Raw genomic sequence first — 14,732 nt, forward strand, 5'->3', positions numbered from 1 at the left:
AACCCCCAGAGGTTTAAGGATTTTGTTTACCTTCGTGGACATTTTCACTGCATACATTTCTTGAAAACACACACACACACGGAATCATAGTATATTTTCTGTTCTGCAATCTGACCACACATAGAGCTGATCTACAGCAAGAAGCTACAGGGAGGCGGTTTTCCCGCAGGGCTGCCAGCGTGCCATCTTTACTGGTAATTAAGAAAATTTAAGTTGGGTGTGGAGGGTGCTAGGGCTCTGATGTCCCAGTCTCCTTCTGAGCAAGAGAAATCACTGCTTCCCTCTGCTCATTCAGAAAACTCTGTAGCAAACTACATGGCAGGTGCTGAGTGAGGCTCTGGGTACTCTGAGCCCAGTCAGAGGCTTGGCCCCTGCCCTCCAGGAGCTTTTCACTCTGCTCTCCTCACAAACCACTGTCCCCAGAAAGCATCTGCTTTTCTTTGAAGACAAACTTCACTGAGCACCTGTCACAAATCAAGAGCTATTTTAGACACAGCATAGATGAACAAGGTTCCAAACCTGTCCTTCAGAGACCAGGGTCAGACTTCAGTGGCGACATACTGTTGCTATCGTGAGAACACGGTGAAATATGCACCCTGCTATTAAGGAGGTTAGATGAGGTGTCATTTCACTTAGCTCTGAGGAGGAGGGGAGAGGAGGGTTGGGAAGCTTTCCTGAAGCTCAAGGGTGGGATAATTTCAGGCAGAGGGGACAACACAAGCAGACAGCTCCTTCAGGACAGGCGGGGACACTGCAGCAGTTTAGGGCTGCTGAAGCATGCGAAGCAGGGTCAGAACAGAGGTTTTTTCACACGCATGTATCTGAGACAACGAGGGGCGGAGGGGGACTGGTTTAGGCAGAAGGATTGGTGTGGGCATAAAGCATCAGAGCACTCACATTTACAGCTAAAGGAAGCCAGGAAACTAACCCAGAGACTGTGGCAGAGGGGTCCAGAGAAGAAATTATGAGACCCTAAACCAGGCATGGATATTTAGTGGGTAAAACCATCTGGATGTGAGAATGAATTGGATGTGAAGTTTGAAAGAAAAAAAAGCCAGGTTTTGGAATAACTCCCAGGTTTAAAATGTTGGTGATTGGTAGATGATAGTCTATTTTTTTTTTTTTGCATTACCTGGTACTTACTCCTCAGCATAAAAGCCTTTTTCTATCTTAAACACTTTCAATTCTATCTTCCCATCCCATCTTCTTAAGACAACCAAGTAACCTGCCTCACAACCTAGCGCAGCGTGCCCCTGGTCCCCACAGCGCCCCCAGCCGCTCCACGAGGGTCACCCGTGAGGGGTCCTGTTCCCAGAGCTCTCGGCAGCGCCAGGCTCTGGGGTCAGATCTTGAGCTCTCTCCCTTTGCTTGCCCGACGTGGCCCCCTCCCGGTCTCCTTTACTCCGCATGTCGGCTCCTCCGCTGGCTCTTCCTCCTCCCTGGTCCCAGAATCAAGTTCATCTCTTCAGATTCTCTAGATGCCATCCCACCCATGCCTCCACCTCCATGATGAAACTTGCCAGTCATTCTTTCAACTCCAAGTCAGGTATCCAACTGTCCTATTCTGTCAGGGCCCATTTGCCCAGAATGCCTCTCTTCTGTCTACATTCTCCGCTTGTGCCCAGGGTACCACCAGTGATTATCCTTCAAAGCCTTTATCTGCAGCCACACTTGGCTCTCGCTGGACACGGGCACAGATGCTCAGTTCTCAGCTCCCACCCCCCACCTTTGCATCACTGTGCTCTTTGTCCTTCCTTTGCTTAAAAAACATATTTGACACATAAAAAACATCTACAAAGTCAGCACCCCAGATTTTGGCTTATTATTCCATTTTCCTTTATTATTTTTATAATACATAAATACAACATATGTAATACATACAGAACTCTGTAATATAAAGCTAGTTGTGAAGCATAACATAATAAACAACCATAAACCTTACAACCCAAAAACCTGAACATTACTAATAACCAGTGTCTACCCACGTGTCCGTGACATCTGCTCCCTGTTTCCCTCTCAGAGGTGATTTCTAGGCTGAATTTTGGCTTATCTTTTTTTTTTTTAGTTTTAGTTTTACCATTTATGTGTGCATTGAGAAGATGCTCTTTGGTTTTGCTTGCTTTTGAGCTCAATAAAAATAGTGTCAATCATATCCTGGGACTTGCTTTTTTTTTTTCCTTAATATTTTCAGAGATTCATTCTTCTTGTCAGGTATAGCTGTGGTTCACTTATTTTTTTTTTTTTTACTACTGAATAATATTCCTTACTGTTAATACACCTAACTTACTTAAACGCTGTCCTGTAGACAGAAAGGCATTTCAGTTTTTCCAGTTATAACTATCATGAAGATGTTACTATAAACATTTTTGTACATACCTCCTGGTACACAAATGCACGCATTTACTGGATACACAGCTGGAAGGTGGAGTCACAAGCTAGAGCCCAAAGTGTGCAAATGTTCAACTTGGTGAGGTATGGTTGTTTTCTAAAGCAGGGGCGCCTATTTACACATCATGAAATGAGCTCACACGGATCTTCTTTAGCACCTGGTCCTGTTAGACTCCTTAACTTTATAAATCTTATGAATGTAACTTACAAGCTAATTGTGATCGTAATTCGTATCTCCAAGGTTTCTATTGATTTATAAGCCCCATGTATTTTCTCTTCTGTGAAATGCCTCTTCAAGTCTTTTCCATTTTTCTTCTTTTTGGTTTTTAAAAATTACTCAAAAAAGCTTCATTTCTTAAATTTAGCTTTCTGACTCTGTGCTTCTGCTCTTAACACTTTCACAATGATTTTCTGCTCCTCAATAAGGAAAGTGCACTTGATCCTGTCACAGACATATACACCGCCCAGAAAACCAGGCCTGGCTGACATGTCTTCTTGCTTCAGACAATCTCATAAAGAACCTTAGGTCTCACAGCACAAACGCCTTGAAGCTGGCCTGGGCACACACCACATGTGGATTTTAGTGCTATCCCAACCTTCTTGGTATAAAGGTAAACAATTCTATTACCAGGGGTTAAGGACAGCCTAGTCTTACTAAGAGGCTGTATTGTAGGAAAGCCTACAGTGGTATATCAAATGCTGGACCATCCTGAATGCCTCTAGATACATCCTGGGAAGAGGAAGTCTGTTTTCCTATTGTTTAAAAAATAGGAATTCTCTCTATATTCTTCTTACTACTTCCTTCTCAGTTAACAGTATTGTAAATATCAAGTCTTGGTTTGTCTTTTTACTACACTAAATTGTTTATTAGCTTAACCTAAGTGCTAGTTTGAATATATTTGACTTAATCATCTTTAATGATTAGCACATGTCTCAAGAGATTTGTTCCTGCCCAAAGATTTTTCTTTCATGCAAACATTTAAATATTTGCTTTTTGTAATTCAGACCTTAACGTATTTGGGACTGACTGCTAGGTGAGGTGTGAGGCATAAACCGAACTTCATTTCTTCTGTAAGGATAACAGTTTTTCTACAACTAGTTATGGAGTCACCCTTCCTCCCCCACTGATCTGTCATCTCATCATATCTCAAAGGTCAGTATATATGCATGGGCTACTTTCCAGGGTCCTCATTTCACTGCACTGCTCAGAATGCCTACCTCTGTACCACATACAACATAGACTCTACAATAAAACTATCTTGTAAGTCTCCTCAATCTCTTCACAGTTAGAAGCATCCAGCTCTCTTAGTCCTTTGCTAATTCACAGACATTTAAATATCTGCTCATCATAGTCAACAAAACCTCTGTTGGAATTTCTGCTTGAAATGGCATTGAGTCTATAGATAATTTAGGAGGAGATCTAACACCCTTACAACCTTCAGTATTCATGAACAAAGACAGTTCTTCATTTGTTTCTACCTAGCTTCTTCACCTTTATCCTTCAAGTCCCAAATCAGGCCTTAACCTAAAACACTGTCTGCCTTAACCATTTGGTTAAGGTATTGGGCAAGGTATTTCACCTTCCCAACTAAAAGTGTGTCTTTTATGTGCAAATTGGGGTGAGTCTGAGGTTTCTATTGGAGTGATGGTGGAATTTTTCATTATTGAATATATCAAGAATTTGAGAAGAGTAAGATGATACTGGGTTTGAGGTGTCTCTTGTATACTGGATGCTTGACATGCTATGTTCTTCAGGACAGAGGAGTCTGGATAAAGATACTGGTTTGATGAGATTTCCCACTAAAACTATATGACTAAGAAGGTAACTAGTGATGGGATCGTGAGGACCAGGATTCAAATGGGTAGAGGAAGAGAAAATTATGGAAGAAGCTAAGAAATAAGAAACATGTAAAGTTAACCAGAAAAGTGAAGTCAGGAGGAAACAGGGAAAGAAGATTTCTGAAGTGGTCAACATTGCCCAAATCCAGAGAAGAAAAATCACTAGAATAGCCAATGTTAGATCTTAATGGATCTAACAATTGAGAGGTCATTTATGACAGAAGAGATGGGTTTTAAAAAAAACACCTAACTTCACCGAGTTAAGGAGAGAATGGGAAAAGGTGGTTGGCACAACGAAGACACTCGGATATTTGCTGAAGACAAGCTTGAGAGAAACAGAGAGAAGACAGGCTATTCTCTGAAGGAGCCCAGCTGTGAAAGGAAGGAACAGCAGAATGTCTCAGAGGAGAAACAGCACATTATGAGGCCTGATCGCAACCATCATCCCATACACAGGTAGCAGAGTAAGCAAGCTTTCAAACAAGCGCTTCTTTAGAGGGAAAAATAAACACGGGATCCCTAATGGGAATGATGAGAGTGAGCAAGTGAATGTGAGAGCCATGGATGCTGACGACAAGGTGACGTTCTGGATGTGTGGGCAGAGACACAGAAAGACTCCGGGTACAGCATGGTCACCTTCCTGCCTTTGAGGTCACCTGACACAAATTAAAGAAGGGGTTTTCCTCAAGCTATTGTCCATGTTCTTTAATGAAAACACAGGGACTCAAATGTGAACAAACTGGTTTTGTCTTCAGATAAAAGGCATCCATCACAGGATTAGATCAACAGTGCAATGAAGGAAGCCGTTTTGTCACATGAGTTGAGAAAAGATATGGTAAACATTTAACGAACTGGGAGACTCTTAACAACTATGATTCAGATGAAATACATTAAAATATTAGGAAGAGGTTATTCTTTCTTATATAGCAGGATGTGCCAACGCCTAGAGTAACAGAGCTGCTACGGAAGAGAACTAAGTCCTCCAACTGAGCATCTCAGGAAACTGAGCCCCATTCTCAATTCAGCACAGATTAAACGGATCCTAAAGAAAGCATATAATTCTCTCTTTAAGGGCCAGTGATGCCTGAAAACGCATGTTACTCTTCAGGAACACATGTACATGCTAAGTTATGTAGGATTACCAACTGCTAAGCTTTTTCCCCCTTTCACCTCCAATATACCTGAGTGTCTATTTGATGTAACTGCTTTGGGACGAGGCCAGCTTACACCACGAGGGGAGGGGGGACTGTCTTACAGAAAATAAGATCTGATGATGCCAGCGACACAGAAAGTAGCTTCTCACTCCAGTCACTGTGTTCAGCGGGGCTCTAATTCCAGAAAGGGTACCTAGTATACTGAACCAGTCACCCCACGTGCACTTCACCCCCATTAGCCTCTTATTCCCTCTCCTTGAGCACCTACCCTGTGCTGAGCGCGAGAGACCTCTACAGAAGCTGCTGTCTATCAAGCTCTCACTATATGCCAGACCCATGTTACCTGCCTTACATGCGTAATCTCGTTTAATCCACATCTCATGCCCACAAGAGAGGAGCTAGTATCACTATTCCCAGTTTACAGATGAGAAAATTCTGTTAAGGGAACTGAAGTAATTTGCCTCCGTCATACAACAAGCATGTGGCAACGCTGAAACTTGAATCCGGGTGTGTCTGACTTCAAAGCCCACGCTCTTAACCATCTCCCTGCAATAACCATGAACAAGTCCACGTGCTGTTCCCTTACCGTACACGGGTGGAGTTGGGGCAGTGCAGAAAAGGAAGAACTGGGAAGAGTGACGCTGCCCATCCATCCACTCTGCATAGGACATGCAGCTGAGCCTGCTCAATTCTGGAAAACGACCCAAGGATGTTAACTACCCTTAGCGGCCACCCCCTCTGCCTACCTCCTTCTTCCCCCTCAGGGCGAGGGAATAGGAAATTACGAGAGAACAAAATGCTTGGAGAATGCGACTATATTTGACTGGCCAGGGCAAGCGGCCTGAGCACCTCTAATAAGCCTCAGGGAGAGGGTGCCTTTGGCTAAAGGGACGCCTTCGAGCACCTCCTTGAGGCTTCAGTAAAGGAGGTCTTGGGAGAGAGAGTAGAGTGATGCTTCTTCCCTGTCAGAGTGACTGCTCTAACCACTCAGATCAAAATGTCCCATTGCTCACGGTATCACTAGTGCCACAAGGTCATATTTCTCTATTCAACTGACTTTCAGGCTTTTCTCTGAGAGAGAGAGAGAAAAAAGAAGTGACCTCCTAGGTCTGGGGAAAAAATGAAAAAAGTCTGACTTGCTTTGAAATGCAAAAGGCCTCCATCTCCAGCTTGTTCTAGCCCCCAAGGGACCAGGGACAACCCTGGAGTCTTACCCGCTGCTCTTTATTCAAAGTTCCCTGGAAAACAGCTGCTTGTTTTAAAAGAACTGCAGGAAGACCCTGGTCTTCTATAAGGTCCCCCCAGACGTCTGCACCCTGGAGTGGTGCAAAGGGCAACCAAATGCAGGTGGGCTCCTGGCCATTGCGCTGTTATGATTAAGGCTCTTTGGACTGTTTCCCTGAGGATCACCAAGTACAGACAAGTTAAAAAAAAAAAAAGTTAGTCTGTATCATATCCCACAATGGGTCCAAGCCATTTCTCAACCTCGGCCACAGACATGTTCTTCCTCGAAGCATAATCCTCAATCTGCAAAAGATTAAAGGCAGTTTGTTAAAACAAAATGATATGACTTTCTGAACTAAAGTTCCCACAGCAATCACTAAGATACTCTAAGTACCTTCCATGTCTTATCTTAATATTAATAGTGATCCACTGAGTTAAGCAGACACAGATATTTATTTATTCACTAGGGTGCCTTATTCTCTGGGCAGAAAAACAATATGTAGTAACTATCTGGTGCTTAGAGGCCTGGCTGGGGTGGGGGGTAGAGGAGAGGACGGTGGTCTATTTATACATGGGAGGACAAGAATTGGAGTAATGAGTTGAAATCAAAGCTAAACATTAGTGGGGGTAAATTTCTTCATCTTTTGCCTCTCATTTTATTCTCATTCACATGTAAAATAAAACAGGTTTAACAGTTCCATTTAAAACAAGACAGGCACCAAGGGATGCCACCTACAATGAAACAGCTAACTTACCTGATCTTTGGAAATTTTCCCCACAGCAAAATACTTGGACTTCAAGTTGGAGAAGTAAAGGCCAGATACTGCTGAAGCAGGTGCCATGGCCAGCGATTCTGTTAACCTAATGCCTGAGGAGAGCAGCATGAGGAAAAATGCTCATTTATTCAGTGCTGAGACAGGCCTGCCGGCTGGTAGGCACCCAATAAAGTCTTATTTACAAGTGAGTGAGAGTGAACTCGTGCCTTTTAGATGGACAACATGACGTGGCACGAAAGACGTTGTAGAGTAGTCTAGCAAACTCCCACCAAGGGGATGAACAAACTTGGGACATGCAGATCTCCTGTGACCAGGGCAGGGGTAGGGAGGAGGCCTGGAAGACTCTACATGCTTCTCCCGCCCTCCAAGATCAGTCACAGAGGCTACACCGACGCCTTCTAGACAAGGACCCCAACCCTGGAGTTGAGGACACCATCTGGGCCTGCAGAGGCTCCAGTGGGCCAAGGTCACTAGGGGTGACCTCAGCTGGGCCCCACTAAGCATGAGCCCACGTCATGGCTACCCAGTCTACGTTATTCACTTTCTGGACAAGGCAACAGAGCAGCGTGAAGGTTAGGTGCTTTGTCAAAGGTCACCCAGCTGGCTTATGGGTCCTAAGTCCCCACCTCCTGACTCTTGAGCCCGTGCTATTCCTGCCAGCCCAGATTCAACAAACCTCACAGCTGCCCACGTGCACCTACATTCTGTTATTCTCCAGCGTGGATGGCACGCTTCTGATGAACTCCACTAAAAACCGTGCATTAACAGTACTATAGATATAAAGAGGAAGAGAGCGCAAGGGAAGGACGGGAGTTCTGTGAGACAGAAGTCCCGGGATGCTCCTGGAAGGAATGGAAGGACAGAGTGATGTGAAGTGTGTTACTAGAGGTTACAGAGGTCACTCACCAGTGGAGAGGCTGAAAACAGTAACACACGTGTATTAGGGAATGGGGGTGTATGGGCTGGTATGAATCAGCTAAGCTCCCATCTGTTGTGGGTGAAGAGGAAATAATAAACTGATAAACCTAAAGATGGTGATGTAAGACCACCACTTGATAATACAAAGGGAAGAGATCCCATTTCTACAGGACCTCCAAGTGCAGAAATTAAAATGTGTTTCTTTTCCTCTTGTTGGAAAATAATAACGCTATGGAGGTGAAGTGCTAGAACAGACCGCGAGCAGTGAGGAAAGGACTTCCTCGGTGGCTCAGTGGTAAAGAATCTGCCTGCAGTGCAGGAGCCGCAGGAGATGTGGGTTCAATCCCTGGGTTGGTAAGATTCCCCGGAGACGGGCATGGCAACCCATTCCAGTATTCTTGCCTGGAGAATCCCATGGACAGACAAGCCTAGCAGGTTACAGTCCATGGGGTCACGAAGAGCTGGACATGATGCAAGCACGCACACGGTGAGGAAAGATGGGACTGGGGGTTTACCCTAAGCCCCTGTCCATGTTCTGCCCGTCACCCCTTCATGCCTCTCCTTCGCTACTGTGCGTGTAACCCGAGGAAGACTCCCGCCTCTCTCCAGCACTGACCTGTGCACCGCTCCACGTCCGCCAGCCTCCACATGGTCAGCTTCTCAGTGTGGTCCGGCTGGCTGGGATAGCCGGGCGCCGGCCGGATGCCCTCGTAGCGCAGTCTCCGCAGGTCAGCCACAGCCAGCTGCTCCCCGCTGCAGTAACCCCACAGCTCCCTGCGGACCCGCTCGTGCAGCTCCTCAGCGAAGGCCTGGGACCAGGGCACGGAACACACAGCTCAGGCAGAGGCGGGAGCCCCTCTCCTGCCTCCACCCCGCCTGCTATCCCACTCGCCCTGCAGGCAGCGAAGCTCCACAGAGGGACAGGTGACAGATGACAGTCTCAGCTCATCTGTAGTGTCGTCAGCGGCTCTGGGGCTCAGTTTTGGTCTCCGCTGGACTCTGAAGGATGCTGAGATCTGAGGCCCTTCAAACTTGCCCCTGACTCTCAGGTTCTGGTTTACAGTGGCCAGGAGAGGGGGGGATCGTGACAGTGGCCTCGGGAAAAGGGAAGCGGCCCCCACAGCCGCATAGGCTGCCCCACCCCACAGAGGAAGATGAGGGATCTATGGAAGAGTCCAACATCAGAACGAGAAGCTCTGAATCAAGAAATCTGTTTGGCTTTTCTCGGGCTCTTCTGGACAACACTGTATCAAGGCTCTGGGGGTCATTCTAACTACAGTGTTGCTGAAAGCTGCTCTGTGCCCAAAGATGAGGCATGAGAGCAACTCAAGAATTCACGATTTAAGAGTACATGTGTTGTCAGAGTCAGGAGTACATGCACATACATGCACACACGTACATAAACACACATGCCCGTCCCCGGCTCCTAGCCCTGGCCCCTGGCCTCAGGGCACCACGGTTCTACCTCGGCCAGCCGGTCCCCCAGCGCCTTGACCATGATGCTGCTGTAGTCATCACACTCCTCCTCATAGGCCTTGCTCAGCTCCTCCACCCCAAAGCAGGCAACGGCGAATAGGCCCAGGTAGTCGGGGATGCCCGAGTCCAGAGGGGCAATGAAGTCCGAGAGGCAGAGGTAGGGGTCCGAGCTGGCAGAGTCCTTCTCGGCCTGGAAACGCAAGGAGCGGGTGGAGTGGCCATTAGCATGGATGTAGCCCTAACACACAGCAAACAGCAATCGAGCATCTTCCAATGAATACAAGCTTCAAACGGGGCTGTCTGTCGTGTTCACCCCAGTACTTAGAAGAGTGTCTGATATATAGAGTGTTCAATAGACACATGTTGACTAAACAAATGGAACGAGACTTATCTGATATGACATACACACATAGTTGAGAAATCAGTTAACCTCACACACTCACAAATATCTACTGAATGCCTACTGGAACTGGAACCCTAAATAGTCACAGAAGATTTTTGTTTTTTTTTTTTCCCAAAAGTGTTGTCAATTAGAGATCAACATTAAATCCTGAAGTTATGTTCAAAAGTGGTCCACTTGGTGTATAAGCCTCTACTTCGCATCGACAGAAGCAGTTCAACAAACGGCCAAGGTCAGCAACACAGGGCCACATGCTGCCCGCCATGGGCGGTGGGTCAGGAGACAGCTAAGGACACTGATGGGCCAGCCTGAAATCAAACAAAGCAGGATCTGCTTCTGGGGTTCTCTCAGGCCAGGCAGCCGTCCTCCCCACTTTCCATCTCCAAATGATGACTGACTCTTCCTGCTGCTAAGCTGACAAGCAAAGTCTTACACATGTTTCACAATCAACACATATTTGATGAGAAGGTAAACAGTGAATGACTTATATGTGCTGAGTGCTTACTATACATCAAGCGTTAGTTGGTGCTTTATATGAACTAATTAATTAAATTGTCTCGATAACCCTGTGAAGTAAGTGATACCATCAGTTCCATTTTACAGACAAGAAATCTGAGGCAGTGAGGGCTTGAAGAACTAGTTCAAGGCCAGATGGTCACAGGTCAGATCCACAACCAACGCTCCTGACCACTAGGCAGCACTGCTTAGGACAGATGAATAATCTGTAAGCGGCCAGCCAGAAGCTTCGCAGTTATTTGCTTGCCAGCTCTAGAAACAAGTACAGTTTAATCAACACTGGGCAGAAAATGGTTAAGTGGCTGCAGGCAAGAAGGTAGCTGACAAAGGCACATGGGAATGTCAGACTCAGGGCCAGCCCTGCAGGGAGGAGCTGCCTGCCAGTTGTACTCTGTCCATCAACTGCTCTTTGCTAACAAAAGCCAGAGGGAGAGACAAAGCTTCCTGGCACCATAAGGAGAGAGAGGTCACAGAGCCCCACAGCACTTTCAGACAAACAGCGATCAGAGCCACTCAGAACAGAAGACCCCCCAGCGCAGTGAGTCGCTACCATCAGAATTTTCCAGTGTACTGGAAAAAAAGCACCTCCTTAGAAATATCTATCCGGGTAAGTACACACGTACTGAGGTCATTACATTAAATGCCCTAATACCGTCCATCACAGACTGCCTGGACAGGAATGGTGCTGGGTGTAAAAAGAGATCAGAGGACACAGGACTGAAGGAGGGAACTTCAGGCCAGGGAGGAGGTTTCTGAACTGAGTTACTTAGGTAAAAGGAAAGTCACTAATTCCCTGGTGAGGAGGGGCGAGAACTTAACATCAGAATCCTCTTGCGTCTTGTGGCCTGAGTGCACAGTGAGGATGTGCTGGGCCTGGGTGCACATAGCAAGGGTGTAGCTACTCCCATTTAACTTGTTAAGGTACCTTTTAATGTCCCTAGCTTAAGAACTCCCTCAGATATTGTCACAGCTAAAATATCTGTCATTATGAAATATATGGTGGTTATGATGAAAAGCAATACTATCATTTTGAAGGACTGAGAATGGGAGTTAAGACCTTGCAAAAATAACTTATTTAATAACTTTGTTAATGACTGGAGAATTCTGGTTCCAGTTGATTAGGACACCTTGTTTTTTTATAGCAGCTGAAGGGACATGCTGGCAAACTTGCCTGTTTAAAGGCAGGGGCACAGAGAGGGAGCCGTGAGCGGAAGAGCCTGTCCTCTGACCCAGGAGGGGCCAGTGGTGCGGGGGGTGTGCACACGCTGGGCTCCCTCCAAGCTGTGGGGCTCAGCGTACCCTCCACAGGCCTTCGTGTTCTCCTCTGCACAGAGACACTGCCTGCCAACAAGCTGGGTGGAAATTAAACAAGATGGTCCAGCAAGCGCTCTACTAAGCAGCTGGCCCCCAGTAGACATGCAGCAGAAGTCTGCTCCCACCTGTTTCCCCTTGAGAAAGGGGGCCACCAGCCTGGTTTAACAACAGGCCTGGACCCAAACCGACGTTCTTGAGCAAGTGAATGTCCACCTGTGTGTGACCCCGAGGCAAAAGCAGTGTTTCTCCTCACCCGTCCAACCTGACAGGAAACACCTCCCTCCTGCTGGTGCCTGAGGCCCAGCTTCTAAACCCGCGTTGGTCCATTCTCTCCATCACAAAGCCTCGGACTCAGGACTGCGATGGGTCATCTGGGGTGAGGTAGGGTGGAGCCATGCTAACACAAAGCTCAGACTTATGCCAATCTTATTTATGATCTTTCAGTGCTTAAACCAAAGAGGGCTACGTGTCCGCTGGCAGCACGGCCTCCATACCTGCTGCCTGAGCCCGTGGAAGGTGGCTATGGGCTCCGAGGCTTGTGGCACCATGCCTTCCGCATACAGGTGGATATCATCGTGAACGCTCTGTGCCGGCCAGAACCCAACCACGCCCCTGGCCTGGAGCTTCTTCTGACTGATCAGTGTCTGCAGCATATTTTGGGCATCATCATAGACCCTTTTGGCCTCTTCACCTATTAGGAAAATATCATAAGAATTCACTTAGGTATGCCAATAACACCCACTAAAGAAAGCTTTTTAAAACCACTGCTTCTCCCCAGTTTCCCTCCTTATCCCTCTTCTCCTCTCAAATACTTTAAGTCCGTGTTTGCAGTCGGCACAGCCCCAGGTGCAGTAGCTGAGGGTTCGGTGGTTCTGCTAAGTACAGCTCCCAGATACAGTCGGCTCCACCAGCTCACACCACTCATATTTTTCCATTTAACAAAAGGCAGGGCGCCAGCTCTCACTCCCCGCAGAAACGTGTCAGACAGAGTGACACAAAGCAGGCCAGATCCTTCCATCACCGCTCTCCTTGTGCACAGACAGCCCCCCTGACCTTGCCGTGACCCCTGGGGCACAGAGCAGCCTGCAGAGCGAAGTGGGCTCGGGCGCGGCTCCTGGGCGGCAGGCGGGGACCCCGCAGGCCTCACCTGACGCCGGTGGTGCCAGCAGGGCCTGAGTGCCTTCACCAGGGCCTGGACCGGCCGGCTCCACCGTGGCCTCTCTACTGCCCCGTCATCACTCTGGAGCGCTTCAGAACGAGCGCCCCTTTCTCACCACCGCACCCTGGGGAGCCTGAGAGCCGCTGTATCCCAGCATCCTAATATGCACCCCAGAGATCCCTCCAGGAGGGGGGCTAGGGGTGCTCTCTCAGGCTCCCCTCAGCCCTAACCCCCATGTCCAGCAGTCCACTGCTCATTGCACTCTGAGCTGGCTGTTACTGAACCCGTTGAAGGGCTGAGCCTTCATGGGCTTAGATCCCATGTCTCTGGGGCAGGGCTGGAAGACAGAAGCAGGGAGAGCAGATTATCTATCAACTGGCTTGTCGCCCCCAGCCCTCACCTCCACTGGGCACAACGGACTCCTTGCATTCAGATCAGCTCACACGTCTGTGCCCTCTCACTCGGTCTGCCCGGCCTGGAGGGTCCTTCCTTCACCATCTCACATTCCCAGGCCCAGCCTCAGTAACTCCCATCTAATCTTCAAAGAGCAGTCCAAATACCACCTCCTCCAGGAAGCCTTTCCTGATCTTCCAGTTTGAGCTCAAGCTCATCCCCTGGTGTCCACAGAGGCCCAGGCTTAGCCCTGAAGCAGAAGCCTGGTCTGTCATGTGGGAATCACCCGCCACTGCTGCCTCAGCCAGCAGGTACCAGATAGCGGCCATGGTACATCTTCTCTGCGGATCCCCAGTGCCCAGCAAGTAATTGATGTCAACAAAGATTCAGTTCAGAATGAGTAAACGAAATGCCAAGTTTACTCAATAAATAACAATCAACCCAGCAGTTTGAAAACCATCAAAGGACTGAGCAGGTAAACAATATCCTATATATCACATGGAAACAATGAACTCTAGGACTCTGCTAGAAGTCCAGTGGTTAGGACTCTGTACTCGGAGGGCCCAGGTATGATCCCTGGTCAGGATCCCACAAGCTCTGAGGTGCAGCCAAAAGAAAAAACAAAAAAACAAAACACTCCATCCGGCATAATCCAAACCCACCACTCCACTACCTAATCTCATCTTCAAGGTCCCAAGACAATGTCTCGAATGTCAGTGCAGGACAGAAGCACTTACGAAACTAACCTACAGTTTTGTCGTCAAATATCTTGGGAAAGCCTCGGTTCGGATATTTGCCCCGGAGCTGCCAGACGTCGAAGAAAGGCTTCCAGTCAATGTAGTCCACCAGCTTCTGCAGGTCGTAGTCTTCAAAGACCCGAGTCCCGAGGAATGTGGGCTTCACTGCAGGAAAGGAATGAGCCGTCAACCCCGATGATGCCAGGGCGGGCCTGTGGCCCAGCTCCCTTCGTGCCCAGAGCCTCCTACGAGAAGCCTTCCTGGCCTGCTCCTTCCTGCTCTGTCAGCTTCCATGCTCTGCCTCCCTCCTGTCACCCAGAGGAGCTGTTTTACAAAGAGGGAAACTAGAAACTACTGTGGAGAGGGACCAATTCTGCAGCACATCTTAAATAAAACTCTTCTTCTCCTGCAGCTGATTGACTACATGACCCTTGGAAA

The 14,732-nt window shown here is 47.7% G+C and overlaps 1 protein-coding gene and 1 pseudogene across 5 annotated transcripts in view; both read right to left on the reverse strand.

The window, feature by feature from the left end:
• Positions 1 to 1,812: 1,812 nt before the first annotated feature.
• On the reverse strand, positions 1,813 to 3,117 carry LOC122446600 (annotated as a pseudogene). Its single transcript, XR_006270934.1, has one exon. The product of XR_006270934.1 is annotated as a 60S ribosomal protein L34-like (transcript).
• MTR (5-methyltetrahydrofolate-homocysteine methyltransferase) overlaps positions 2,090 to 14,732 on the reverse strand; it is a 125,257-nt gene continuing 112,614 nt past the window's right edge. For all 4 annotated transcript variants that reach the window (XM_043477017.1, XM_043477016.1, XM_043477015.1 and 1 more), the window contains 6 exons: positions 14,304 to 14,459; positions 12,500 to 12,696; positions 9,765 to 9,965; positions 8,916 to 9,108; positions 7,361 to 7,473; positions 2,090 to 6,908 (listed from right to left, as the gene is read on the reverse strand). In XM_043477017.1, coding sequence (XP_043332952.1) covers positions 6,822 to 6,908; positions 7,361 to 7,473; positions 8,916 to 9,108; positions 9,765 to 9,965; positions 12,500 to 12,696; positions 14,304 to 14,459 — 947 coding nt within the window. In that variant the 3' untranslated portion in view covers positions 2,090 to 6,821. The remainder of the gene's footprint in view (positions 6,909 to 7,360; positions 7,474 to 8,915; positions 9,109 to 9,764; positions 9,966 to 12,499; positions 12,697 to 14,303; positions 14,460 to 14,732) is intronic.

Source organism: Cervus canadensis, chromosome 8 (genome assembly GCF_019320065.1).
Source record: "Cervus canadensis isolate Bull #8, Minnesota chromosome 8, ASM1932006v1, whole genome shotgun sequence".
Classification (NCBI taxonomy): domain Eukaryota; kingdom Metazoa; phylum Chordata; class Mammalia; order Artiodactyla; family Cervidae; genus Cervus; species Cervus canadensis.